Genomic DNA, 26,553 nt, shown 5'->3' with positions numbered 1-26,553 from the left:
GGTGATTGGGAGCTCTTCTCCACCATGGCTCCCTGTTCCTTCGTGCAGGCAAGGTCTTCTCCTTTCTTTTCTGGCATCTTTTCTTTTTTTCCTGTTGTTTTTACTTTTTTCCTTCTTTGGTGCCATATTCTTTCTCTTCTCTGCAACTTTATCTTTTATTTCTTATATTTTTTATTTATTGAACTTTGTCTTTTCTTAACTTTTTTCTTCTTTTCTGGGGAGGGCTGGTTTTACCCTACCGGCCACTACTCCATCACATGACTCCTCCCCACTTTGAAACAACTTCTCAAGGACAATTAGGAATAGATAATAAATACCACATGCCCATAGCGTATAAAAAAAACTTCTTTCTTCTTTGACATTTCAGCTATTAGCTAGTTTATAAAGATTAAGTTGCAAACAGAATATTCAGTACAATTTAAAACGAGGGTTGTCTGAAGAATTTCCAAGTGGCTTATGAAATGATCACCTCTCCGATCGATCATGTCTACATGACACAAGGACAGTGTGAGTCTTTTCCAGCTAACCTCCTTCGGATAACACTGAACAACAAAGATTTTGCTTCCTAAACACTTTTGGGTATATTTTATGGATATTGGGCTGTTGATCACAAAAATCACCTACATTTTTTCCTCTCCTGTATTATTTTTGTGTTAGATACAACCTATTTTTGTAATTTCCTGTCATATTTTAAGTCTACTTCAAGCTACAAAACCATGAAGTGCAACATGTCGTTGAAAATTAATTATCTGCATTCGCACTTGGACTCCTTCCCTGCTGATCTTGGTGGAGTCGGTAACGAACCTGGTGAAAGGTTTTACCAGCTCATTGCAACCACGGACAGTGACACAAGAGGCATCAGATGCTGAGTAGAAATGAAAATCAGAGGCAAAACCTTTTTAGGTCGGTTGAACGAATGCAATGTGTCAGCATCATTTTGCGACTAAACGTTAAATTCAATAAATTTTAATTTAGTGTTTTTCCAACTTCCTACATGATACAGCAAATCTAATATCATCCGTGTTCAGCTTGAAGTTGTCTATCACAATCCCCAAATTATGTTCAAGAAGCAAACCTTTTGAAAAAAAATTGTTGTCCAGTGTAATCTGAAAACTGTGTCCCAGATCTAGGTGTGTTTCTCCCCAAGAAATCCCAACATGGGAAACTATCAGAGAGTGTCACTGTACTTCAGCTGCCAGGGGCTGCACTGAAGGCAGATACCCTATGTCTGCTATGTAGATGGTAAAGAGTTATCACTGCAGACAGAAATAAAACACAGAAGTCTGCAGACACTGTGGCTGACAGAGCACTAAGCACCTTTGCTCTGTCCGCATCAGTGACAGGGAACTCCCAGTTGCCAACCACTTCAACTCCACGCCCCACTCCCATTCTCACATGTCTGTCCATGGCCTCATGCACTCTCCCACCAAGATCACTCAGAAATTGGAGGAGCAACACTTGATTTTCTGTCTGGGATCTCTCCAACTGGATGGCATTAACAACGACTTCTCCGGTTTCTGCTAGCCTACTCTGCATTCTCCCTCCCTTTCCATTCCCTCTGTTGTCATTCCTCCAGCTCTCCATCCCTTCCTTCTCCATTCACAGCCATTTCTCCTCCCCCAGCTTGTTTCTGTGCCCCCCTCCCTTATCTACCTCTTACCTTGTGCCTGTGCTCCTCCTCCTGCCCCTCACACTCCACCATTTTGTTTGGGCTCCTGCCAACATTTGTCCATACTGTTATGTCTAAAGGACCCCAAAACCCAACAGCAATAGATATTCAGCAAGACAAATAGTTACTTAAACAAAGTTGCTTTTAATTATCTTTAAACAGGAAAATAAGATCAAACTCTGACTTATCACTATTAACTTAACTAAGCTAACTTAACCCACTTCTAAATCTATGTGCATGTGTATATAATGTGTATACAAGTTCAAAAAAAGTTCTTTGATTCACAGTCCAATCTCACTTCTCACTCCTCCAAGTTCACCAGTATCAGGCAATTCTTATACTGTGCACAGAATTTAACATTTATGAAGTTCAGCTTTGGTGCTTGAAAGGCAAATAGTTACCGCTCAGGAAGGTTCTTGTCGCTTTTCAGAGAGAGAGAGAGATTTGTTGCTCGTTGGACACCCACAACTGATTAATTCTGAACAGCCACTTCAATGTCTTGCCGAAGAAACTTGCCCAGTCAGGGTTTTCCAGATGATAACCTCTTTCTTTCAGGTCACCACAGAGTTCCTTTATGTTTCCCTTATTTCAAGCCAGCTATCTCCTCCACAAGGGCTTTGACCAGGCTGAACTAAGAACTCACAACCCAGCTTCAAAATGGGGTTTTTCCACAAACTTGCCAGCTTGTCCTGTTCCAGTCCCAGCTGCTGCTGCTGAACTGAATTCTCTCCCCCCCCCCCTCCCTCCCTCCCTCCCTCCCTCCCTCTCACAGAGAAAAACCACGTGATCCTTTTAGAACAGCCAACTGCGCTCAGACAGACTGTGGCTCTGGACCTAATCTTCCGAGTTTGTTCATCTGTTGCTTTCCAAAACAATAATCCATAGCATGTCCAATTAACAGCTATTTGTGAAGTTCTTATAGGTCTTCTTCAAACTTTGTGCAAAGGCACCTGGAGTCTGAATGCTCTGGCTTGAGCAAAGCTCTGGCATTTTAAATGAGATCTATTTTAAAGTGTTTGTATGTGGCCAGCACTAAAAAAAACCTGCCACAATTTATCTCCTTTCAAAACATATCTATATACAATATAAAATATAACAGAATCTGTCACAATACCTTGATGAAGGGCTCAAGGCCAAAAAGTTGGACAGTTTGACCAGCTGAGTTTCTCCAGCATTGTGTTTTTACTTGACTTTTATTTTATACTTTTATCCTAAAGTTAATTTAGCATCAAGGTTGGTTCATTTCCATCCCCTCTTTCTGGCGAAAGCATTTTACGGCCAGGTCCTTCGAGGAATGGGCAGACTCGTCCTCCCACCACCAGGCTGCAGCAAACCCCTTCTCCGTGGAGGGGCTGACCAGTCCTCCCGCTCGCAGGTGGACCGAGCCCTCCAGGCCGCCATGCGGCGCTGCGCTCGCCTTTTTCCGCTCCCTCCCCGAGCAGCTGAGAAGGAGCGGTTCTGTTTCCTGTGGCTGGGTTCACATCCGGGAGAAGAGTTAGGGAAGGAGCTTCGGTGGGGAAGCGATAAGCGGAGAGGCAGGCGGGCGGGGGACGAGCACTTTGGCCGCTTGGTGTTGTAGTTGGCTGTCGGCTGAGGTGAGCTGGGCAGCAGGAGGTAGGGCCCGGGGCTGAGTTCTCCCACTGGAGGCTGCAGCTGGGGAGGAGCAGCACAGGAACGTTGCAGGCTGCGGGTAAATGGGAATAAAACTGCAATGGGGAATTAGTAGCAGCCCCTGGGGTAGGGGGAAAGAGGACACCAGCTCAAGGAGGGAATAAATAAAGGACAGGGGCAAGAGAGAGGGAGTGAACTAGTAACAGGTGGGAAACATCAGCAAAGAGACAGGAGGTGAACCAGCGAGGGGGAAAAAAAAGATAGGCAACAGGTCTTAGGTAATTAAAGAATCCAGGGAAGGAGGAGAATCCCAGGGAAGGAGTGATATGCAAACAGAGGATTAATACATGTGGGAGAGAGAGAGCAAGAACAGCAAATCTGGAGAGACAGAAGGATTGTACTGTAACAGAAACTGGAAGGGGTGGAAATACTAAGTACCTGAGAGTGAGGACAGACGTAGGAAAACGGGGAATTTGTCGAAGCAACAGTATCAAGAAAGGTCTGACATGTTTATCAGTGGAAGAATTGATAAAAGGCAGGAAGAGGCACAAACTTCAGAATAACTGATTGGAGGAGTAGGGTCAAGCGAACTTGGAAAGAAGGGTTGGAAAGATACTGGGAGTGTAAACATATTGCTGCAACATGAGAGCAGTTGTAGAGAATTAGAGGAAATAGAACCAAACATGGAAAGAGAAAGCATGTTGTGGCATAAATAAGCACAAATAAAGTGTATCAAAATAAGACATTAAGATGATAGGTGAAAAATGTTATTTAAGGCAGCTAATGAAGAATTACAAAAAGTGAATAAATGTGTGGAGCAAGTGAAAATTAAAATATTGTGAAAGAGGATAATTTATGTAGAAAATACTGCAAATGGAATAGATATCACTGAAAGAAATCATTCTGAGTAAGTTTAAAAAGGAGTCATCCTGAATATGATTGAGAGCTAGTGGAAGAAAAAGGTTGGAAAGAAATTGCAATAGGGAAAATAATTTGAAATTTGTAAGAAAGAGGATAGTATCATGGGGAGGAAGAAAAAGTCATTGCATGATTATGCAGCTGAATTTTGCGACCTGTCAGTGAAAAGACACATCGTTGAGCAAAAGGAAGGTGGGGAGAGAGACTTGGTGGAAATTTTGTACTGTAAATCATGTGAGATTCCAATGAGCGCGCGGAGGGACCGCATTTTAGAGCATCTGGCATCGGCCAGGCACTATCGCAACAAACGATTGGAGAAGCATACTTCAGCCAGACTTCATGCAACCACGTTACTCATGTAAGTGAAACAAAGGTTTGAGAAGAGGAACAGAGTACTGCAGCTTTGCTGTGGGGTAGAATGATTTTGTCAATGTGGGAGTATTAAAAGTAGACTGATCATTATTATTGAATATCTGCAAGTATCCTGTTGAGAATTGAACTGGAAGGTCTTCATTCATTTCACTTATCTGAACAGTGCCTTACTCTTAGTTGTGTCCCTCCAGTCTGACCCCAAATAAGTTACTTGGAGTAAAAATAATGTAGAGTGAAATTGAAAACTAGAATAGAAGTAGGAGTAAGGCTGGTCAATCCTTGAGGCAGTTGATGCAGTCTTGGCCTCAACACCAATTTCCCACTCACTGTCCATTCCTCTTCCTTGAACTTTGAATAGTTGTTAATCACTTGAATGAGTTTGTTTTGATTAGGAGTTTGGGAATCTCAACAATTCAACTCATTTGAGTTCAATTCTTCCTCATCCCTATCTGAAGTGGGCACCATCTTCATTTTGAAATGATCCCTCAATCCACCCCATCAATCCCCAGAATCTTGCCTGTTTAAATAAGATTACCTCTCATTCCTGTACACTCCCAATACATTTGGGCCCAACCTGTTTAACCTCTTACATATGTTAACCTCATTTTCCTTGGAATTGACTAGTTAATCTTTGCTGCCATGAGCTTTACTGTTTCCCTCTTTAAATATGTGCAGTATTCCAAATGCAATCTCACCACTTTATTGAATGTTGCATCCAACTTCTCTGCTTTAATTCTGTATACCTCTATTAGCCTTTCTAATTAGTTGCTGTACTTAATGCTCAATTGTGATTTTTATTTTCTCTCTATTCACATTGGTCAGTATGAAATGGGCTGATGTCAGCTGGGAGTGAGATCATAATTGTACACCCTGCAAGAGATCCAGCATCCTCTTTCAAGTCTTCCATTACAGATTATCTGTTGTATTCTCTCCTCTTCCTAAAAACCTTAAAATCTTCGATGTACTGCAACATCTCTCAGTTCTGATAGAGGCCATTAAGCTGAAAGGTTTGGTTTTCCCCACAAATCCTTCCTGACCTGAATATTTAGATATACAGCATGGTAACAGACCCTTTTGGCCCACAAGCCCATCCTGCCCAATTACACCTAATTGACTGATTACCCCTGTACGTTTTGAACGACAGGAGAAAACCAGAGCACCCGAGGATGCTTGCCCAGACATGGGGAGATGTACAAACTCCTTACAGACAGCACCGGATTTGAACTACACTAACCATGCCATATTTTCTCTCATATCAGTTTTAGTCAAGGGATAAAGAGTGACCAAGTGCAGTGGTTTAGGTCCTTTCAAATGAAAATGATTAATTTAAAGAAAGCAGAGTCATCGGTTTTATATTTCAGTTGGAAGCCAGAATCTTTATCATTGGAATGTTAATTTATGTGACCAAGTGTTGGGAATGACGTGTGAGATTACTATCTTGGGTTATATCTTTGCAAGAAGAATAATTAAAAATCTGGCATCTGACCGTACCAGACCGCTTTTGTTCTGGGATCTTCCCTTCAATTGGAGCTGTGTAGAATTAAGATAATGAGTTTATTGTCATCTAGATTGTACAATATACATGTGCATAGAAATTCTTACTTGCTGCAGCCGAACAGATACTCAACAAAAAACAACTATATTGGTACACATTAAGATAAAGAAATAATAAATACAAAAGATAGATTGATAATAAATATTCACAGTTTCCTATTGAGAAAGAAAAAAAGTGTTGCAGTAGTGGTCACAGTTCTTTTGTGGTGACGGAAGAGTTAGAATCAGATTTATTGTCATGAATATGTCATTGTTTTACGGTAGTATCACAACACAAACATTTATATAAACCACCTTACAAAATAAATAAAAGTAGTGCAAGAAAAATAAAAAAGTCAAAGTGAAGCAATGTCTGTGGTTCATTGTTCATTCAGGAATCTGATGGCAAAAGGAAAGAAACTGTCCATGTACCACTGACTGCTCATCTTCAGGCTCCTCTACCTTTATCCTGATGGTAGCAGAGTAGAGTCAATGATTAGTGTTATAAGGGGAGGATAAAGAACCTGATAGCTGATGGAAAGAAACTGTTCTTGAGGCAGCGCCTCACGTAGGTGGGAGGTTCGAGCCTTTGATGGACCAGGATATGTTTGTTACCTTTTGCAGCCTTCTGTGTTCCTGGTCACTCGAAAGACCAAACCAAGCAGTGATGCAACCAGTCAGCATACTTTCCACAGTACACATATGGAAGATTGATAAGAGTATTTGACAACATGCCAAATCTCCTCAGACATTTTAGAAAGTGCATGCATTGATATGTCGGCTTTGCGGCTGCCATGATGTGCTAACTCCAGGAAGGGCCTTCTGAAATTTGGGCTCCTAGGAACTTGAAGGTACTCCCCTCTGCACCCCAATCCCATCATTGAGGACAAGTGAGTGGTCCTTTAGCCTCCCTTTATTAAAATCCACCATTATCACCTTTCTCTGGCAATGTTTCTGGTGGAAATGTTAGCCTGAGACTTCCAATAGCATGGCACTCAGTATTCAGTTGGAAATATTTGCCGTAAATTATCTGCTCATGTATTGAATCTATAGTATTCTAACATTGGGATACTTATGGTTAATTTTTAAATGATTTCCACTGGGTGGCATAGGGCTACAGCAATTGCTGTTGCCTCGCCTCCAGTGGCCTGGGTTCAATTCTGATGTTGGGTGCTATCTCTGTGGAGTTTGCACATTCTCCCTATGACCACATGGGTTCTCTGTACCCACTCTTCTTCCTCACCCCCCCACCCACCCAAACATCCAGATCCCAAAAACTAAGTCAGTTAATGGGCAACTGTAAATTGCCCTGATGCTAAATGACTGTAGGAGGATTAGGACTGGTTAATGCATGTGAGAGAGAATAGGTTACAGGGAAATGCGCAGGAATAGATTTGATGGGATTGGTCTGAATGCAAATGACCTCCTCTGTGGCATAAAGAATATGAAACAAAAATGAAATTTGTGGGTGGCAAAATAGTTAATACCTGTACAATGTTTTCATCTAAATTCATATGGAGGTTTTAGTGGGCATAATTGCTCATCTGACAGCCCCCTTTAGACTGAAGTGATCAATCAAAGGCTTTCTCCTTGTCTCAAATGAAAAATGAAATCATGAATGGAATGTTACCATAAATAACTCGTGTTCGTGGGTGGTGGGAAAATTGATAGTGTGTGAAAGAGAGCGAATGAATGGATGACAGGGAAATAGGACTAATGGGGATCCTCTGAGCATTAGAAATGATTCCAGTGATGATCATCCCAGCATTTCAGTGATGACATTGGGATCCTGTTCTGACCAAGTGGAAGTTGTTCACTCTCCATCTCATCTATGAAGTATGGTGGAGATTGACAGTGACATTTCTAGTTCCAGTGTGTATGAGATAGCAGACTAACAAACAAATTACTAAAAATAAAAAGAGAATTGATTGAATTTGTTTTGCAGATCAGTTTCTGCAGGTGCATTGATGAAATACGCTTTTCTCAGTGGCACTGATCTTATCCAAGACAATTATCAATTTGTTTTGATTGTCTTTTATTACATTCAATTGATTTTGTCTGGATTAGACCTTGTTTTGTGATGTACAATGTGTTCCTTTTTGCGTCTACAATTACAGTACTCAGTTGTTACTAATTTCAGGGTTCACTTAGCAGCGGAGTTGTTTGAAAAAGGGGCCCTGTTGGAGTTACTGCGTAGCAACAGTCCCTTGATCTTGCTCTTTTCTTCAACATGATTGGTCAGGACCTCAACTTTTTGTTTGCCTCTGGTCCTAATTTTGAGAGTCTGTGTAAGTTAACTGGAAAGGACTTGCTTCTCTTGGCAAATAAATCAGTAAGGTATATTCTTTAATTGGCAGAAGGACCAAAGGGAAATTGAGAAGAATCTATTTCAGTCCATGGTGATGGTGTGTGGAACTTGGTGGCCAGATGAGCATTTGATGAGTGATAACCTGCAGGAAAATGTGCCAGGAGCTGGGAGGAGCGATTAACCTAAAGTTCATTTTTGACTGGCATAGAATGCAGGTGATGGATTCTAAAACTCATAGTGGTACAAGTATCCAGTGTAATTGTACCTTTTAAAATTTCAGCTTATAAAAACGACTGGGTTGCCTCAAAGAGCAAGCAGGATGTGAGGTTTTGAGAAAGTGGGAATGCTACGAATGATTAACTGGGTAAGGCCGTGAAGTTCTGGATTCAGGCAATTTGGAATGAGATACTTGTAGATATGTGTTCATCAGCTAAGCTCGAGAGAAGATCATATCAAACTTCTGGTGTTAAAAAGTCAAATTGAAGGTTCTGTTTGTTCTTTGTATTAGAAAATAGATTACATAAGAAAGATGTAATATAAAGGAGAACTAAAAACGTAAGTGTAGAGAAAAAAAAGCTCAAAAATATTCATAATCAAACGACATTTAAAACCAAATATATTCAAAGGGATCATTATTGTAATTGTTACATTACAATACAATACATGCTCCATATACATATTTAAACTCAATATATTTATTGATTGAAACATAAAAGTCAGGGCAAATCAACATCGTAAACAGGCCTTCTTCCCACTGAAGGCACACCAACCATCAATCACCATTTTACCCTGTTTCTACATTGATCCTATTTCTTTTTGTTCTCCCATCCCCAACTCTAATTCTATCTCACATCTACTCAATTTACAGTGGCCAATAATTTGCTAATATATTATTGTAAAAACTATCTCATTTGTTGTTTAAAAGTAGACCCATGATCGTGAGAGATTCTGAGAGAAAAGATGTAAAGGAAAGAAGTGAAGGTTGAAATTTTTTTTTGTTTAATATCATGGGAAAATTTGCACGATATTTGAAAATTGTTTTGAACAGCAGTGACAGTTGCGACGTGGGTAAGTTAATCAGCTATTTATCAGGAGTCCACGTGCACTAATGAATGTGTTGGTTAATTCATGAATAAATTGCAGAGGAACACGCAGTTCCATGAACATTTCAGATTGGTACATCAATGACTGTACTTCAAAAGCACCTTAAAGGATTTGAAGAACTTTGGAACACAATGAGGACATTAAAGATGGCTTTCTTTGTTTCTTTGGCTTGGCTTCGCGGACGAAGATTTATGGAGGGGTAAATGTCCAAGTCAGCTGATGGCTTTACTATTTTTTTTAAACCGCAAAAGTCTGTAGACACTGTGATGAAGTAAAAGCACAACGCTGGAGAGACTCAGCACAAGCAATGATAAAGATACACAATCATACTCTGATGAAGGGCTCAAGCCCAAAACATACCTTTATCGTTGCTTTAGAAAGTACACTGCTTGTGCTGAGTTTCTTCAGCGTTGCATTTTAACTTACAACTTTATTTGCTGATGGTTCATGGAGAAAATTATGTTTAGGACACGAGGAAAATTGGTTTCTAGTGGCTCCACAGGCTCTTAAACGTGCACCCGAACCAAGCGGACAACAATGTGTTGGCCTTAGTGCAGCTTCTCATTTGAGGAATGACGTACTGGGTATTCTAATCTGCCTTGAGTATTAGTTGAATAGTCATGGCATGAGGTTGGAAGCTTGAATTTGATGACCAAAGTAGAAATGTTATCACTAAGTTGATGACTAATAGTTTACTGTAATTTGTTATTTCATACCTGTATTATCCAACAGTTTTTTTGGAAGGTTATTGAGACGTATTATGTCAAGATTATACTCATGAAGCTCAGAAATAGGCTACCTTGCCACTGCATCCACCATGAATATAGTATTCTCGTCTGCACCAATCTTACTTTTCTTTTCCCCCTCTCATCCCCATTAAGTTTTCCTTGGCTCCTTCACCAAATACTCCTGCCACCCACCTATATCACAGTAGCCAATCGAACTACAGGTATCAGCATACCTTTGGCATATGGTAGCTGCACACAGACACCTCTCCAAGAACAGGTTCATGTCTGTGAGGCAGAATCACTAACTGCTATGGCACCGGATGTTTATGCAGTTGATGGATCTATTTCTGTTAAATGTAGTCTGAAAAGGAGTTTCATAATCTGATTTTTTTTTTTAATTTTCCTGTGATTTTTGAAAGTCTATTAGCATCTAGGGATGTAACTGAATGTACGCAAGTAGAATTGGGACATCAAATTGAGTTTTCTTTTAAAACTACAGCAGTGACCCTACAACAAAAATACTTTTATGTAAAGCACTTGGTCCACACTGAGGTTGTGAAATGCGTTTTTTAAAAATTTGACATTGCCTTAGAACAATACAATTTTTTTCAAACCAGGAAATGACAGTGACCATTTGGTACCATTTTAAGTAGCTTCACTTCAAAGTTCAGATTTATTGTCAGAGTACATACAACCCTGAGATTCTTTTGCTTATAGGCCAAGCAGAATTTCTGCAAGAAACTGTACTCAAGATATGAAAGAGAGAAATGTAAAAAATGAAATACTGAAAATAATTATTCAATAATGTGCAAATGAGAGTCCTCAACTGAGACTGGATTTGTTGTTATGGAGTCTGATAGTGGAGGGGTAGCTAAATCTAAATCTGGTTCAATTAGTATGTGCATTTATTACATGAACTTGGGAAAATTATTAGAAATTAAGTTATTTTTACATTTTGTTTTATTTTCTAATCTTGTTCTTGTTTCTTGTCTTTTCCTAGGTCCCCCCCTGCAGATCTTTCTTCTGGGATGTCTGTGCTCGATCAGTCTGTTCTACCACAGTCATCATCTTTTGTGTTCCGTCCCAACCCATGTCCCACAAGCTTCAACAATAATGTATCTTCTCTGATGTCTCATAATCAGAACATGATCTCATTCAGAACAAGCGTGTCCAACTCCATTACCAACACAGTGACTATTCGCCAGGACATGGCTACCTCAAACTCTCCCTCAGGTTCAACGCCACCCTTCAATGGCCTTCAAGTCCTTGGTCAATCCCACTCTTCAAGATCCAGTGGCCAAAGGCACATCATTCCAGAAACTTCCAATAAAATTGTTTCCAATGTGACAATGGGGCGATATGGGAACACTGCTTTGATGGGCAGTTGCATTGGATTGGCACTTTTTGGCATTTGCAGCGGCAACAGAGCTTTGTTTAAAAGCATTCAAGAGGAAAGTGGCTGCAGCTTGTTGTACATTGTGGAAGACTGCATTCAGGATTTGGAATGTGCCTTCAGCGCAGATGTTCTTGCAAATACCAGGGTGGTACGTGGACAGGATGCTGACATTGTGCTCAATGACCAATGGTATGGTTATAAGGCCCGTTGGAGCGGTGTGCATTTCAGGAATTTACCAATTTGCTTTATTTCTGGATAGATCCACAGCTGGTCCAAAAGAGCAACAATCCATAAATGAATGATCAAGGTCTTCATAAGAAATAGAAGCGAGTAGACATGTGGTCTCTTGAACCTTATTTGCTACTCATTCAGATCATATTGATCCTTTACGTCATCCCCTCTTTCCAGCATAATTATGTATTTTGTAATTCTTTTAATGTCTAAAAATCTACTGATAAACGCTTTGAATCTATTTAGCAATTCAAAGCCGTATTAGGTAGAGAATTCCAAGGATTCACTACCCTCCAGGTGAAGTAATTTTTCCTTCATCTCTTCTGACCAACTCCTAGTTATCAAATCAAGTTTATTGTCATCTGATTGCATAAGTACAACCCGATGAAACAGTGCTTTCTAGACCTCAGTGTATTGGGTTCTTGCTGCACAAGCCATGGAAGACATCATGGCCATGCTCATCTTGTCAAGCTTGTAAGAATTTTCGAATGACAAACCTGTCATTACCAGGAATCAATGAGATGAAGCTTGTTTACACTTGGATGAGAGGAAGTTTATCCATCCTTGGTAGGGAGGCTAGACCTGATGCAGTCCTGATCCATAAATTGTTGGATTGAAATGTTCTACTTTGTAACCAGTTTCCCCTGGAATAAGGTCAACATAGCATTTACCTCAAATTGCTTACTTTAGCTGCATATTAACTTTTTGCTTGATGTACAGAAATATCCAGCAGCAATATTTTTCAATGTCTCACTCTATTTAAAATATTCTCTTTCTATTTATTCTTTCCACATTATATTTCATCAACAATTCCCTTGCCATTCATTTTGCCTTTATATATTTCACAGCAATCCTCCTCATAGCCCACATTGTTGCCCAGCTTTGTCATCAACAAACTTGGCTGTGTTACACTTGATTCCCCCCCCCACAACTCTGAATTATGGATATAGGTTGTGATCAGCTGAGGACCCAGCACTGATCTCTCAGTCTCTCTCCCTCCTTCCCTTCTTCATTTGTTACCATCCATTTAGTAGGAAGGTTTGAATCTGTGGAAGCTTGGAAGATGATTACTGAGAATCTGTCACAATACATTTTTTTTTGCATTGGATTCTGCGCATTAATTTCTTCAGAACAAATTATTTTACTGATGTTAAATTCCTTGAGGTTATTCACTCCAAACTTGTTCTCAAGAATTTCTGAAAGTTTTCTTGTGACAGACGTTAAAATATTTGCCTAATTCTTCCATCATTTTGTTATTCCAAGGTATAATTTTTCATGAATCAATCTGTAAGGGACTTTCATTACACTCAATTTTTTCCTTTTGACATAATTGTATTTTTATAATGTTTTGTTTCTGGTTGGATTTGACTCTGATATATAATTGTAAACTATGTATTCTAAGTGTCAGCCATTGCATATTTACTGTCATAACTGATTAATAAGCATTTGCCTTGTATTGAGCCAACATGATATTTGGCATAGTTTTAACAACAATTTGGAAGACTATTCCCCGAGTTTGTCCTCTTAAATTGACTGGAATTAATTTTACTTGCCCTTTTGCATGGTTTGGTGTGTAGAGAGAAGATGGTTATAGATTACATTTATGTTCATTTACTTTTTTCTTGTATATTCATTTGAATGTTGTTGCCTGTAACTCCTTTTGCATTAACCTCAGCAGATCATTGAGCCTAAGTGGCCATTCCTCATCTACAAGTCATCTACAACTGGGGATGAAGTACCTCTAACTGGAATCCATAATTTTATCAATAGAGCAGAATGAAGCAAAAACAGGCTATTTGCCTTTTTGCTGGTTCAGGTTCAGTAGTCTAACAGGAAGAAAAACTAGCATATTAATTCAAATTTTATATCTTTGATACAGATTTCCATTTGACATTTTTTCCAATACCATTGGACCCTGCAGTTTGTCTCATGGAGGGAGTCCTTTGTGAAGGTCCTTTGCATAGTGTGGATAATAGATCAATAGATGAGAACCGTCCCATCAGCAGAATTGATTACTTTCTCTACCGCATCACCACTCTTCAGCAAGATGCTCAGTTTGAGCATTAATAATGAACTTTGACAAGTATCACCATGGTTTATTTCACTTAAATTATTTTATTTGTGTTGGTTGCAGTTGCTCAATCCAGATGGGCGAATATTGTGATGGATGATATCACCACATTTTTTTTTGTTGGTCCTTTCATTTATAATATTGCTTGTTTCAGGTGTTGTGGATTTGTGAATGTTTCTGGTATTTAAAGAGCTTGTAGAATCTCTCGTATGAATATCAAACAAGTAAGGTAGCATTGTGGATTATTTACTGGATGACCAAATTTGGGGGTTTGATCAAACCCCGCTGCAGTAAGTAGGGAATTAAATATTCATTTAAATAAATAACTTTTGAACAAGGTTAACATCAGTAAGGATGATTTAGCAAAGTACTGCATTGTCATCGAACCCTTTCCATTTTGTTAATTCCCGTTGGGGAAGGAAATCTGCTTTTTAACCTGGTCTGGTTAAGATATGATTCTGGACCCACAACAATACCATTGTCTCATAATTACCTTATAGATTTGTCCTGGGAAGTCACTTAGTTCAAGGTCAAAAATTATAAAATGAAGGAAAGGCCTTTCGAAGAAGAAAAACACTTGAAATGGATGATCTTTTGGGAAGATTATAATTCTCTTAATTAAATTTGAAGTTTTTATTATTGTATGTTGGTGTTCCTTTTAGTTGAATTGAGTAGTAAAATATTCTTCTGGTAATGTCTGGAATGAACAATCATTGAATTATTTCTTGGTCTGTATGTTTTAGGCAGCTGATGATATTTGGTTTAGCTGAAACTTAGAATGGTCTCCATTTAAATGTTCAAATTCCAATATTTTATTCATAATTGGGCATGGTGATTATGTTTTTCAAGTTAACTTACAAAGGTTACTAATCATTTACTTTTTCACTTGTCCAGTGTCTCAGGAGTCATTATTTGCTCGCTGGCAGAAGAAGGCTCAGAAGTAGTTCTGGATGCTTTACGCGCAGGTAGGTATACGGTGTACATTTTGGATTCCTTTTGATGGAGAGTGGGGGATAAGAAACAGTGATGTTGAAGGTCTAACCTTCAGCAATCTGCTGGACAGTGTGCACTGTCTTATTGCCGAATGTCATTCAAATCCAATATTGTATATTTTGTCAATTATGTGCTGCCTCCATTTACTTTCAGCCTTCATTTAGAAAGCTGGAAGTACCTATAATCAGTGTTTCCAGATTGCAAATGGGTAGACCATGCTATTTTGGATATTTTTAAGGGCAAAGATTCCCTGGCTGGTGAAGAAATTCGGCTGCATTGTCAAGGGTGACTGATTATATGGGGTTCTGGAAGAATTGCTGTCATATGTGTAGCAAACCAGCATTATTAATCAGCATCGATCAAGTTCATTATCATCTGACTGTACATATACAGCCAGACAAAACAGTAGACCATAATGTGCAGACATACCCATTACATTTCTCATACAGCACATAATAATCACGTACCTACATAAAATATATTATACAATGGATGAGTATAAATATTCTGTGATAATTTCCTCAGTTTCATTTAAAAGAGGCCAAGATTAAAGGATACCATTCATCAATCTAACAGTCCACAGGAAGAAGCTATTTACCAGCCTGGCAGTCCTGATTTTGATGTTCCTGTACTTCCTTCCTGGAGTAAGGAATGAGATTGGGTTGTTCACTGTGTTTATTGGACTGATTCTATTTGAATTTGACATCCAGGCATGTGATCCGCAATTTTTCTCCATGAAATTAGAGTTTTAGTTGAATGTTTTTTCCTTAATGCCCTGGGAATTTTTTTTCCCCATCTGTCCAAAATCTAAATGCATCTAGTTTGCATGCTCTTCAGTATCCTTCTCCCACCCAAGGATGTTCTTGAACTTTATTGCCAAGAAGAGCGGTTAGCGCAAAGCTGTTACAGCGCCAGCCAGTGATTGGGACCGGGGTTTGAATTGTGCCCTGTCAGTAAGGAGTTTTTAAATGTTCTCCTTGTGTCTGTGTAGGTTTTCCCACAGGGTCTCTGGTTTCCTACCACCTTTCAAAAGACGTACAGGCATTGTAGGTCAGTTGGGTGTAATTGGGTAGCCTGGGCTCAGCTGAAAAGGCCTGTTACCATGCTGTTATGGCTAAATTAAAATTAAACCTCTTGTGTGTTTTAATTTTTAGGAAGCCTAAATAAATACATTTTCCCTTTGTTTTTCCCCTATCATTCCACTTCCACAATTCTGTGTTATTTTTAAAATATGACAATAGGAACTGCACAATATTCAAAGTACAGTTTAATTAGGTTTACCGAAACAAGTCACCTTTTCAGTGTTATTCCTCTAGAAAGAAAGCTTGATGTCTGGTGTGCTTTGTTGTGGTCTTAGCTACCTGCTTCAATATTTTTGGCAGTTTCCGTATTTATACTCACAGATTCCTTTTTCTTCATTTAGAGTCTTATTTTCCAAGAATGCCATTTCTTTTTACTACAACAGTACTGGATATCGTTCCAGAGTAGGACTTCAAACTGATTTACCTGTCTTTGGGAGAGGTTGGAGGTTGGAGTAAATTAGCTTTCCGAGTTCAGTCTTCAGGCCTAATCAGAGTATAAATCTGCTGCACATTTTTAACTTCAGCAGACAGCTGGTGGATGAAAATTGGAAAAGGGGGATGGCCAAGTGCAGAGATTAATGTGAAGACATTTGGATGAAATGGCAAAATTACAGTCACAGATTCTTTACATTAATGTGTTTCATCTCTGCACCACTTTTTATGTCAGATCAGGATTTCTTCACTTGAAGGCCCCATCCATAAAACTGGCCACACTGCACTTTGGCGTAACTAGATCATACTCATTAAATTGATATGGGGTGGTCCTCTGATTTACTTTCCCCAGCATTCATCACATTTTAATGATTACCACATTAAGAAGCTGATTTCTGTTCTCCAGTGAAATGTTCCTGCATAGCTTTGTAAAGTAATTTTCAATATTTTCTTTAACTTGGGTAACCTGTATGATGAACGAAAGATGATTCATCTAGATCAGTGGTTTTCAAACTTTTTCTTTCCACTCCCATATCATTTTAAATAATCTCTATGCTATAGGTGTTCTGTGATTAGTAAGGGATTACTTAAGGTGGTATGGGAGTGGGAAGAAAAAGTTTGAAAACCATTGTTTTAATTGTACCTAATTGACTCATTATGTGCACGGTTTCATAACTCCAAAGGAAATGGGCCAATGACAATTTTTCTCAAGCAAAATATTTCAGTAACAATTGGGTTGAGAGCAGTGGTTCTCAGCCTTTTTTTCCCCAACTCATTTACCACCTTTAAGCAATCCCTTACTCATCACAGAGCACTTATGGTATAGGGATTACTTAAAGTGGTATGTGAGTGGAAAGAAAAAGTTTGAAACCCATTGATCTGGATGGTATTTCCACCAATGCCAACAAAAACTGACCAGACTCTCTTTGCAATGATAAGGTATACTTAATTTTTTTTGAGGGTGGAGTGGAAGAATTAATTTTTTTCTGTTCAGCTGCTTAATTGTATTAATTCAGGGAAGATTTTATTTGTGATTATGCAAATTAATTGTAGAGAGAACTTGAAGTGTAAAGTATGGAATACACATTTCCTAATTACACCTTTAAAATAAATATTACATTCTAGTGCATTTATTTAGCCTTGAACAAAATGCAGAAAAATTAGTTCTCGTATCTAGTACTTTGAGATGATTATTATTCTCTTTATGTTTCAGGTAAAGGAGTATTTTGTGAAAAGTTACTGAGTTTAGACAAACAGATTGCTGAATCGTGCTTTGATGAAGCTGCGAGAGTTGGGAAGCCTCTGGTCTGTGGATTGTATAAGTAAGTAGAATCTTCTGGGTAGAATTAGAGGGTCTGAGTTTAGAATATGGCACAGACAGAGGAAGGCCTTCTATTTGGCTCTCTCTCGCTCTCGCTCTCGCTCTCGCTCTCGCTCTCGCTCTCGCTCTCGCTCTCGCTCTCGCTCTCGCTCTCGCTCTCGCTCTCGCTCTCGCTCTCGCTCTCGCTCTCGCTCTCGCTCTCGCTCTCGCTCTCGCTCTCGCTCTCGCTCTCGCTCTCGCTCTCGCTCTCGCTCTCGCTCTCGCTCTCGCTCTCGCTCTCGCTCTCGCTCTCGCTCTCGCTCTCTGCACCACTCGTTCACACAAGAGAATGGCAAAGTAAAATAAACCACAATTACTGATTTTGTCTACAGGTGGAATTTGTTTGTAATTGAATCTAGTGAACAAGTCTAACCTAAATATTATATGAATGTGATTATTTACTTCATTTACACTTGGGGAATGGATTCTGGGATTAGCAACTGGAAGCGATGAGTTGGTTGTGCAGTTAAATCAATCAAAACGTATTTTGAATGGAGGAGAAGGTTAAAAATAAAGACGGTAAGGGGTTGAACTTTATATTTTAATAAAATGTACCAAAAAAAAAACCACATGGCATGGAGCATACGTCTTTTCTGTTATGAGCTACTGTATCTAGTTTTGGAATGGCATCTACTTATGAGTCCAAATAGATGCTTTGTTTCCAAATTCCCAGTTTGAGCAATGATTCTATTCTGACAGGATGTCTTTCTTTTGGTATTGTTGTCTATTTCATTTCTCAATTAAACAAAACTGATTGACTTTTTCCGTCTCCATGCAGGCGTTTTGATCCTGCTGTGCAATTCTTGTACAAAAAAGTTCATAACAAGGCTCTGGGAAGAATTCAGCGAATTGTCAGTGTCAGTAAGACCTACCCCTCTGCGTCTCTAAGCTACATTAAAAAGACAGGTATGGTCTCCCAATAGCAAATTGGATTTCCTGATTTTTTTAAATTTTGAAATGTAGGGTAATTTTATGTGACTCAAAACAAGTTTAAGTTGAATTGGAGAAATATGATATGCTGAAAACAAAAATTGGAAATGAGTTTTAAAAAAAAAAAGAAAATACCAGAAATAGAGGAAGTGTGTCACATTTAAAAAGAGAGTCTTCTAAATTCAAATACTGCCACTGTGGAAATTGGAAACAAAACCAAAAAATCAGAAAGCACCTAAAATTTGCAAATTGAAGACCCTTCCTCAAAATATTTTTGAAACCTGAGTTTTGGCAAAGGTGTCTAAATGAACTTAATTGATTTACACCATTTCAGGCAGTTACTTCCGTGGTTATCACCAAAATCATCTGTAGGGGATTAACCTGGTCACCTTTATTGCACTGTTCTCCAGAATCATTATCTCATTCTGCTGAGTTGGATTTGGAGTGTTCACAAGCACATGGAGGTAGGGAGCCACAGGTTCCAGTTGTCGAATGATAGTCTGATTCATGGACCTGAATCCATCTTGAAGAATATGCAGAGATCTAATGTCCTGAGATAACCTCCAGTGAATCACCATTAGAACACAATTACATCTGCCGTGCAGTCTTCAAACCTGTGATCGAGAGGACTAATCATTTAAGTCTATTAAAATCATACTGCTTTGGTCCCATTTGTCTGCTGTAAAAAGCTAGATATTAAATTGTTTTATAGTTATTGAGTCCTTCATGTTTCTCACATTCCCAACTTTGCAAATCACCTTTTGAATCATGGGTATATTCATGCTGATTTTGATTGGTTGAAAGCTCAGTGGGTTCCTTTAAAAATGTTGAAGTTTAACAAATGCATATCACATGACTGTTCCAGCCGGTTCTCTTCATTCTGTAACAGCTAAAGGCTTATCCTTGGGCACTGCCTGCTTTTGTCCGACACCCAGTGTCTATTAATATCCCGGTTTCTCAGTATATTTTCAGATGGGGCTTGCCAGACTTGCTCCCTTTGTGTTAACCCAAGATTTACCTTGCTCGCTAGATTTTTTAAGAAATCTTGTATTGTCAATCAATGTCTCTATTAATTTCCAAATGACATTGTTAAAAAAAATCACAGAACATTTAATATTTCCAGAGCCTTTGATCGTTCACCTTTGAGTTCCAGCTGAAAGTAGGTTTTCTTTCATTCGAAGCCCAAAATACACCCTGTGTTGTAATAGTATAGTCCTTTGTAGTGTTTATAAATAGATATTTACCTCAGCAACTCTGGAGAAATGCATGCAGGTTTTGAAAATCCCTGTAGCACAGAGTGCAGTGAGCCCAGAAGACACTCCTGTTAAATGCTGTTTCCATGTTCCAGGACCCATGTTGTTATTACTGTCAATCATATTTCTCATCAACAAAATAAAATTGAATAAGAGACCAGTGGAAAATGAGAGTAACTGCATTTACATTTTGTAGAATGATTTGCTATGTCTTCAGAGGGAGCTGCAACATGCTGGGAACAAAGGTGCAATAATTTAGAAGTTGAGTGGATAACTAAATTATGAAACATTTCTCTCTGTGATCTCCTAGACAGCATTTCTGGGGATTTCAAGGGAAAATTAGTTTTTCCTCAACAGTTAATTTGGCCTCTCAGGAAATTACAAGGCTGCAGATGCTGATGAGAATGTTAATCATGATCCTGTGGCCATTATAAGTGTAGAACCGACATAATGAGTCACTGTTACCTGACTTTTTTTGTCTGTTCATGTGTACTGTAAGATTTAAATAATGCTTTATTTAGATCCCCTCTGTTGTTGACCCTGTTTACAGTCTAAAATTCTCTTGTAATATTATTACAGCTCTCTGATAATGATGTGTCCGAAATGTTCTCTTTTGAACAGGTGGAATATTCTATGATGGCGTCATACATGACTTGGATACTGTCTGCTGGATACTTGGTGAAAATGCTCCAGATACCATATTCTCCTTGGGTCATGCCTTCTGCCAAGGTAGAAACTAAATGAATATTTAGATGGTGCTTGTAACAAAGGCCATATTGCAGGTAACAAGGACTAGTAGATCTTCCTAGAAAACTTCACACCATAGAGCATTACAGCACAGAAACAAGCCTCTTCGGCACTTCTAGTCTGTGCCAAACCATTTTTTTTTTTGCCTAGTCCCACTGACCTGAACCCAGTCCATAGCCCTCCAAATCTCTCCCATCGATGTACCTGTCCAAATTTTTTAAAAATGTTAAAATCGAGCCCACATTCACCACTTCATCTGGCAGCTCGTTCCACACTCCCACCACTTTCTGTGTGAAGAAGATCCCCCTCATGTTCCCTCTAAACCAGTGGTTCTCAACCTTTTTCTTTCCATTCACATACCACTAGTAATTCCTATACCATAGGTACTCTGTGATTAGTAAAGGATTGCTTAAGTTGATACATGGGTGGAAAGAAAAAGTTTGAAAACCACTGTTTTAATCGTACCTAATTGACTTGTTATGTGCACAGTTTCATATCTCCAAAGGAAATGGGCCAATGACAATTTTTCTCAAGCAAAATATTTCAATAACAATTGGGTCTAGAGGAATGATTCTCAACCTTCCCTTCCCATTCACATCCCACCTTAAGCAATCCCTTACTAATCACAGCACTGATGACATAGGGATTACTTAAAGTGGTATGTGAGTGGAAAGAAAAAGGTGGAGAACCACTGCTCTGAACCTTTCACTCTTAACCCATGTCCCTTGGTTTGTATCTCACCAGTGGAAAAAGCCGACTTATATTTACTCTGTCTACCCCCCTCATAATTTTAAATAACTATCAAATTTCCCCTCATTTTTCTATGCTCCAGAGTATAAGGTCCCAACCTGTTTACCCTTTCCCTGTAACTCAGTTCCTAAAGTCCAGGCAACATCCTAGTAAATCTTCTCTGCACTTTTTTTTTAAATTTTATTGATATCTTTCCTGTAGTTAGGTGTCCAAAACTGCACACAATTCTCCAAATTTGGCCTTGCCAATGTCTTATACAACTTTACCATTACTTCCCAACTCCTGTACTCAATACTTCAATTTATGAATGGCAAAAGCTTTATTTACAACTCTATCCACGTGTGACACCACTTTCAGGGAATTATGTATCTGTATTCCCAAATTCCTCTGTTCCACCAACTCCTCAGTGCCCAATCATTTATTGTTCCTTTCTTTGTTTGTCCTTCCAAAATGCAACAGCTCTCACCTGTCTGCATTAAATTCCATCTGCCATTTTTCAGCCAATTTTTCTAGTTGGACCAGATCCATCTGCAAGCTTTGCAAACCTTCTTCGCTGTATACAACACCTCCAATCTTAGTGTCATCTGCAAACTTGCTGATCCAATTTACCACATTGTCATCCAGATCATTGATATAGATGACAAACAATGGCCCCAGCACTGACCCCTGAGGCACACTACAAGTAACAGGCCTCCAATCTGAGAAGCAATCACCCACCACTACTCTAGCATTTCCCATCCAGCCATTGACAAATCCAATTTACTACTTCACCATGAATACCTAGTGTCTGAACCTTCCTGACAAACCTCCCATGCAGGACCTTGTCAAAGGCCTTACTAAAGTATATGTAAACAACATCCACAGCCTTTCCTTCATCAACTTTCCTGGAACCTCTTCGATAAACTCTATAAGATTGGTTAAACATGACATAGCACGCACAAAGTCATGTTGACTATCCCTAATTAGTATATTTGATCTCTTGGAACATCTTCCAGTAACTTACCTACGACTGACGTCAGGCTCACCAGCCTATCATTTCCATGGTTACTGTTGATTTTTTTTAAACAATGGAACAAAGTGAGCTTACCCTCCAACACTCTACATTACACCTGTGGCTAAGGGCATTTTAAATATTTCTGCCAGAGCCCCTGCAATTTGTACACTAGCCTCCCTCAAGATCTGAGGGAATATCTTGTCGGGGCCTGGGGATTTATCCAATCTTGTTTGCTTTAAGACAGCAAGCACTTCTTCCTCTTTAATCTGTGTAGGTTTCATGACTTCACTATTTATTTTCCTTACTTCTCACAACTCTCTGCCCTTTTCTGATGGAAAAGTAACCATTTAAGATCTCCCCATCTCTTTTGGCACCATACAAAGCTGACCACAGTGATCTTCAAGGGGGCCAATTTTGTCCCTCTTTTGCTCTTAATATACGTGTAAAACCCTTAGCATTTCCCTTCACCTTGCCTGCCAAAGCAACCTCATGTTTTCTTTTAACCTTCCTTGTTTCTTTCTTGTTTTTTGCGTTTTTAATACACCTCAGGTCTATGTTGCCTATACCTGTTATACACCTCTCCTTCCGAAACAGGTCCACAATATCCCTTGAAGAGCAAGGTTCCCTGTGCCTTTTAACCTTGCCTTTGATCCTGACAGGAACATATAAACTCTGTACTCTCAAAATGTCACCTTTAAATGTATCCAATAATCCTCTGATATAATATTGAATACAGAAGGGATCTGGATGGGAGCTTGAAAAGTGATGTGAATTTAAAAAAAAACTGCAGATCCTGGAATTCTGAAACAAAAATGGAAAATGCCGAGGAAACATCTGGGCAAAGAGAAACTATTGATGTTTCAGTTCAAGGATGCTTGTTTTTCCAGCTCTTTGTTTTTATTGTTGAAGAATATTATGCTCAACCCTCAATTGTCCACCCTTGAGCATTCCCTGTCTCCTTCAATTTGGGAAGGAAAACTTCATAGTGACTGAACTGTTGAATTTACATTCTTTAAAGACCAACTGAATACATCATGAGGCCAGGGTACAAATAGGACTATTGTTTTATCATTTAAAAACTCAAATGGGAAATGGGTTCTGCAGCTTCTGATTCTGACCACACATGTTTAATTTTTGGAGCCCTCACAGGAGAGACAAAGGAAATATTGCTGTAGCCTGCACTTTTTTTTGGCACTAAACTCGGATAATGGGTTTAGTGCACGATCCTTCAAATGCCTTATTCCATAAAGTTGCAACATGTACTGAATTTCCTTAAACTATGTATTTCCATATGTGCTGTTATCTGCTGCAATAATCTACACCTAGGATCGATTAAACAGAAATCGTCAAAGGATTCTGAATTCTTATCAGGAAATTAATCAGAGATTAGTGCCCTTCTGTTAGGAAAGGAGAAAGTTGACTTCATTGCAGTTCATAAAGTGTGCTCTCTTACCTGTTCTCCACTCCTGACAGAAATTGCAGCCCTAAAGGATGCGGATGCTGTCTCTGTTAGTATGAAATTTGCCAGTGGGGCAATAGTCACGCTTGACGTCAGCCAGCACTGTACACGGAGCAGTGACCAGAGATTGGAGGCAAGTCACTCGAGTACAAAAATGATTTACACTTTTATCTGAATTATTTGTTCTTGCTCTCTATCCACCCCATCCTCTCTCTTATCAGCTTTATCATTTCCACATTCTGACTTCTGAAGCCTCAGGCTCCTCCTGGGGAGCATTTTCCTGAATGCCAGATGCCTTGTGAGAAGGGCACACATCAATTCTGTGCTTGGCTGATATTGCCATTCAGATACTGGTATTAGAGAGTTGTTGGAAAAGTTGCCATTTGTCCCCTTCAAGTTTCTAGGTGTTTAAAATGCCTGCTCTATTTACCATTTTGCTTCTATGTATACTATTCAAAAACCAATTTCTTCTTCCTTTGTTGTGGAAGGTGTAAGTTGAATGAAATAAATTTAAATATTGTACACTTTCACATTTTTGTTCCTGAATCCTTCAAGGTTCATGGGTCAGAAGGAACGCTAAAGATGGATAATCAAAATGCATTGGGAATAACAGAACAAGGCACACCCAGGCCGGTCTGCTCCCACTTGCATGGTGATCGATATCGAGATGCTTACAGAGAGTTGCTGAAACACTTCCTCAAGACCCTAAAAGGTTAGTGAAAGGGAAGAAATGTTGCGGATTCTTTGTATCAAGATTGCCATTTTTGATTTTTAAAATATTCTTTGGCATATGGTTGAATCCCAAATTGTCGAAGGTGTTGGTCCTGGGTAGGGTTGCAGATTATCAGAAACTATTAATTTTCAGTTTGGTCATTTTTCAAGTAAGAAAATTGAAGGATCAAGCCCACAGCAGAGCTTGTTCATGTAATTTGAGGTGGATATTCAGAGTAAATGTTTTTTTAATTAAGGATGCCATCTTTGAGCCCATATCTTCTGTCAATAGATTTGCAGTTATTTTCAAAAATGAACAAGAATTCTCATGCCACCAAGCAGCCTTCCAATTAAAATGACTAAAATGCTCCATTTTATTGCTGAAAGAACAATGACTGCAATAAAGGATAAAGCTCTCAAGATTTCTTTAGAAAATGATAAATGTTAAGTAAATATGTATTAATTTTTAAATTCTTGCTCTTCCCTCCTGGCCTTCAGTCCTAAATCTGTTCCTAATTTTACCTCTGCCCTCATGATATCAACATGTAAAATTGAGGGGGTGGACAGGCAGAATCTTTTTCCCCCCAATGTAAAAGCATTACACTCTAGAAGATATGCATTTAAGGGGATGGGGAGGAAGTTGAAGGGAGATGTGCAGGACAGATGTTTTACAGAGAGAGTGGTGGGTGCTTAGAACGGGCTGCCAGGCTAGTGGTGCAAGCTGCAACAATAGTAGTGTATCAGAGGTTTTTAGATTGGCACATGAATATGAAGAGGATGGAGGGATATCTATCAAGGGATGGCAGCAGAGTTTTAGTGTGACTTGGGCATCCTGTTTGGTGTAGACACATGCCCCATATAACCATATAACCATTTACGGAATTGCCTGCAACCAGTGTGTGTTGTGCTGATCTGGAACTGTTGGTCCTGCAAGCTGAGACGTAGGGGAATGATGTTTTTTTAAGTGAAAGAACCTTACACCTGAGTTTAGTCCCCTCCTCACACATTTCCAAAATGTCAAGCTGATCATGTCTTGCATTATCAGAATCCCAGATTGGTGCAGAGTGGAAAAGCTTCAGATCGGGGAAACCTAAACCAGTTGCCCTCAGTTGGATAATTGTCTTTGTATGATATAATTAATCCCACAACATCAGTCATACATTCGATGCTCATTATTTAAAGTCTCACTTTAAGAACAAATGCTGCTTTCATCCTTGGGATTGCACCTATTCACTGCCTGTCCCACTGGGAAAGAGAGAAGAAATAAAACTTTCTTTCCAGAATGCCCTTTACCTCCTCTTGACATCCCAAAGAGCTGCACAACAGATGAGGTAGTTTTGAAGTGTAAGCAATGTGTTAATGTAGCATTGTGGCAAATAATTTGTGCAGACCCAACAGTGCCATGTTTGTGAAGCAGGCTTAATGTAATTGGGTGGTTGAAACAGAAATGCTGGAGGTCCTCAGCAGGTCTCACAGCGTCCATAGGAGTTAAAGATATATTACTGATGTTTCAGGCCTGAGCCCTTCTTCATGGTAGTAAGGTTCAGATCCGAATTGCCAGTAATATAGCTTTCCATCCTATGAACACTGTGAGACCTGCTGAGCTCCTCCAGCATTTCTGTATTTTTACTACAATCACAGTGTCTGCAGACTTTTGTGTTCCATGTGATTGGATGGTTGATGATTTGTGCAGATTTGATGGATCAAAGGGCCTGTCTCCCTGCTCAGACTCTCTGGTGTCTGTTTTACTGGAGATAAGTGGGGATAAATAGTGTCTTGGAATCGGGGATCATTCTCTTGCTTTACATTGAATTGATGTTATAATGACCTTTATTTCCATTTGAATGGCCAGACTGATCCTCACCTTAACATCCCAAAAGCATCTTTCTGTGCAGCACTTA

At 39.2% G+C, this 26,553-nt stretch overlaps 1 protein-coding gene across 5 annotated transcripts in view; it reads left to right on the top strand.

Moving 5' to 3' along the window:
* Positions 1-3,134: 3,134 nt before the first annotated feature.
* The window catches only part of LOC138754365 (streptomycin biosynthesis protein StrI-like), a 35,216-nt gene continuing 11,797 nt past the window's right edge, over positions 3,135-26,553 (top strand). For 3 of the 5 annotated variants that reach the window (XR_011351703.1, XR_011351702.1, XM_069918546.1), the window contains exons 1-8: positions 3,135-4,556; positions 11,244-11,828; positions 14,836-14,906; positions 17,662-17,770; positions 18,587-18,714; positions 20,613-20,720; positions 23,956-24,074; positions 24,497-24,653. Coding sequence is in view for 3 of the 5 variants with exons in the window: in XM_069918546.1 (XP_069774647.1) it covers positions 4,303-4,556; positions 11,244-11,828; positions 14,836-14,906; positions 17,662-17,770; positions 18,587-18,714; positions 20,613-20,720; positions 23,956-24,074; positions 24,497-24,653 (1,531 nt within the window). In the remaining 2 variants the exon portion in view is untranslated. The remainder of the gene's footprint in view (positions 4,557-11,243; positions 11,829-14,835; positions 14,907-17,661; positions 17,771-18,586; positions 18,715-20,612; positions 20,721-23,955; positions 24,075-24,496; positions 24,654-26,553) is intronic. The other 2 variants (XM_069918547.1, XM_069918545.1) reach the window with 2 other exon arrangements.

This window comes from Narcine bancroftii, chromosome 2 (genome assembly GCF_036971445.1).
Source record: "Narcine bancroftii isolate sNarBan1 chromosome 2, sNarBan1.hap1, whole genome shotgun sequence".
Taxonomy (NCBI): domain Eukaryota; kingdom Metazoa; phylum Chordata; class Chondrichthyes; order Torpediniformes; family Narcinidae; genus Narcine; species Narcine bancroftii.
Note: the sequence above shows the minus strand (reverse complement) of the source record. Positions and strands in the feature narration are given on the sequence as shown.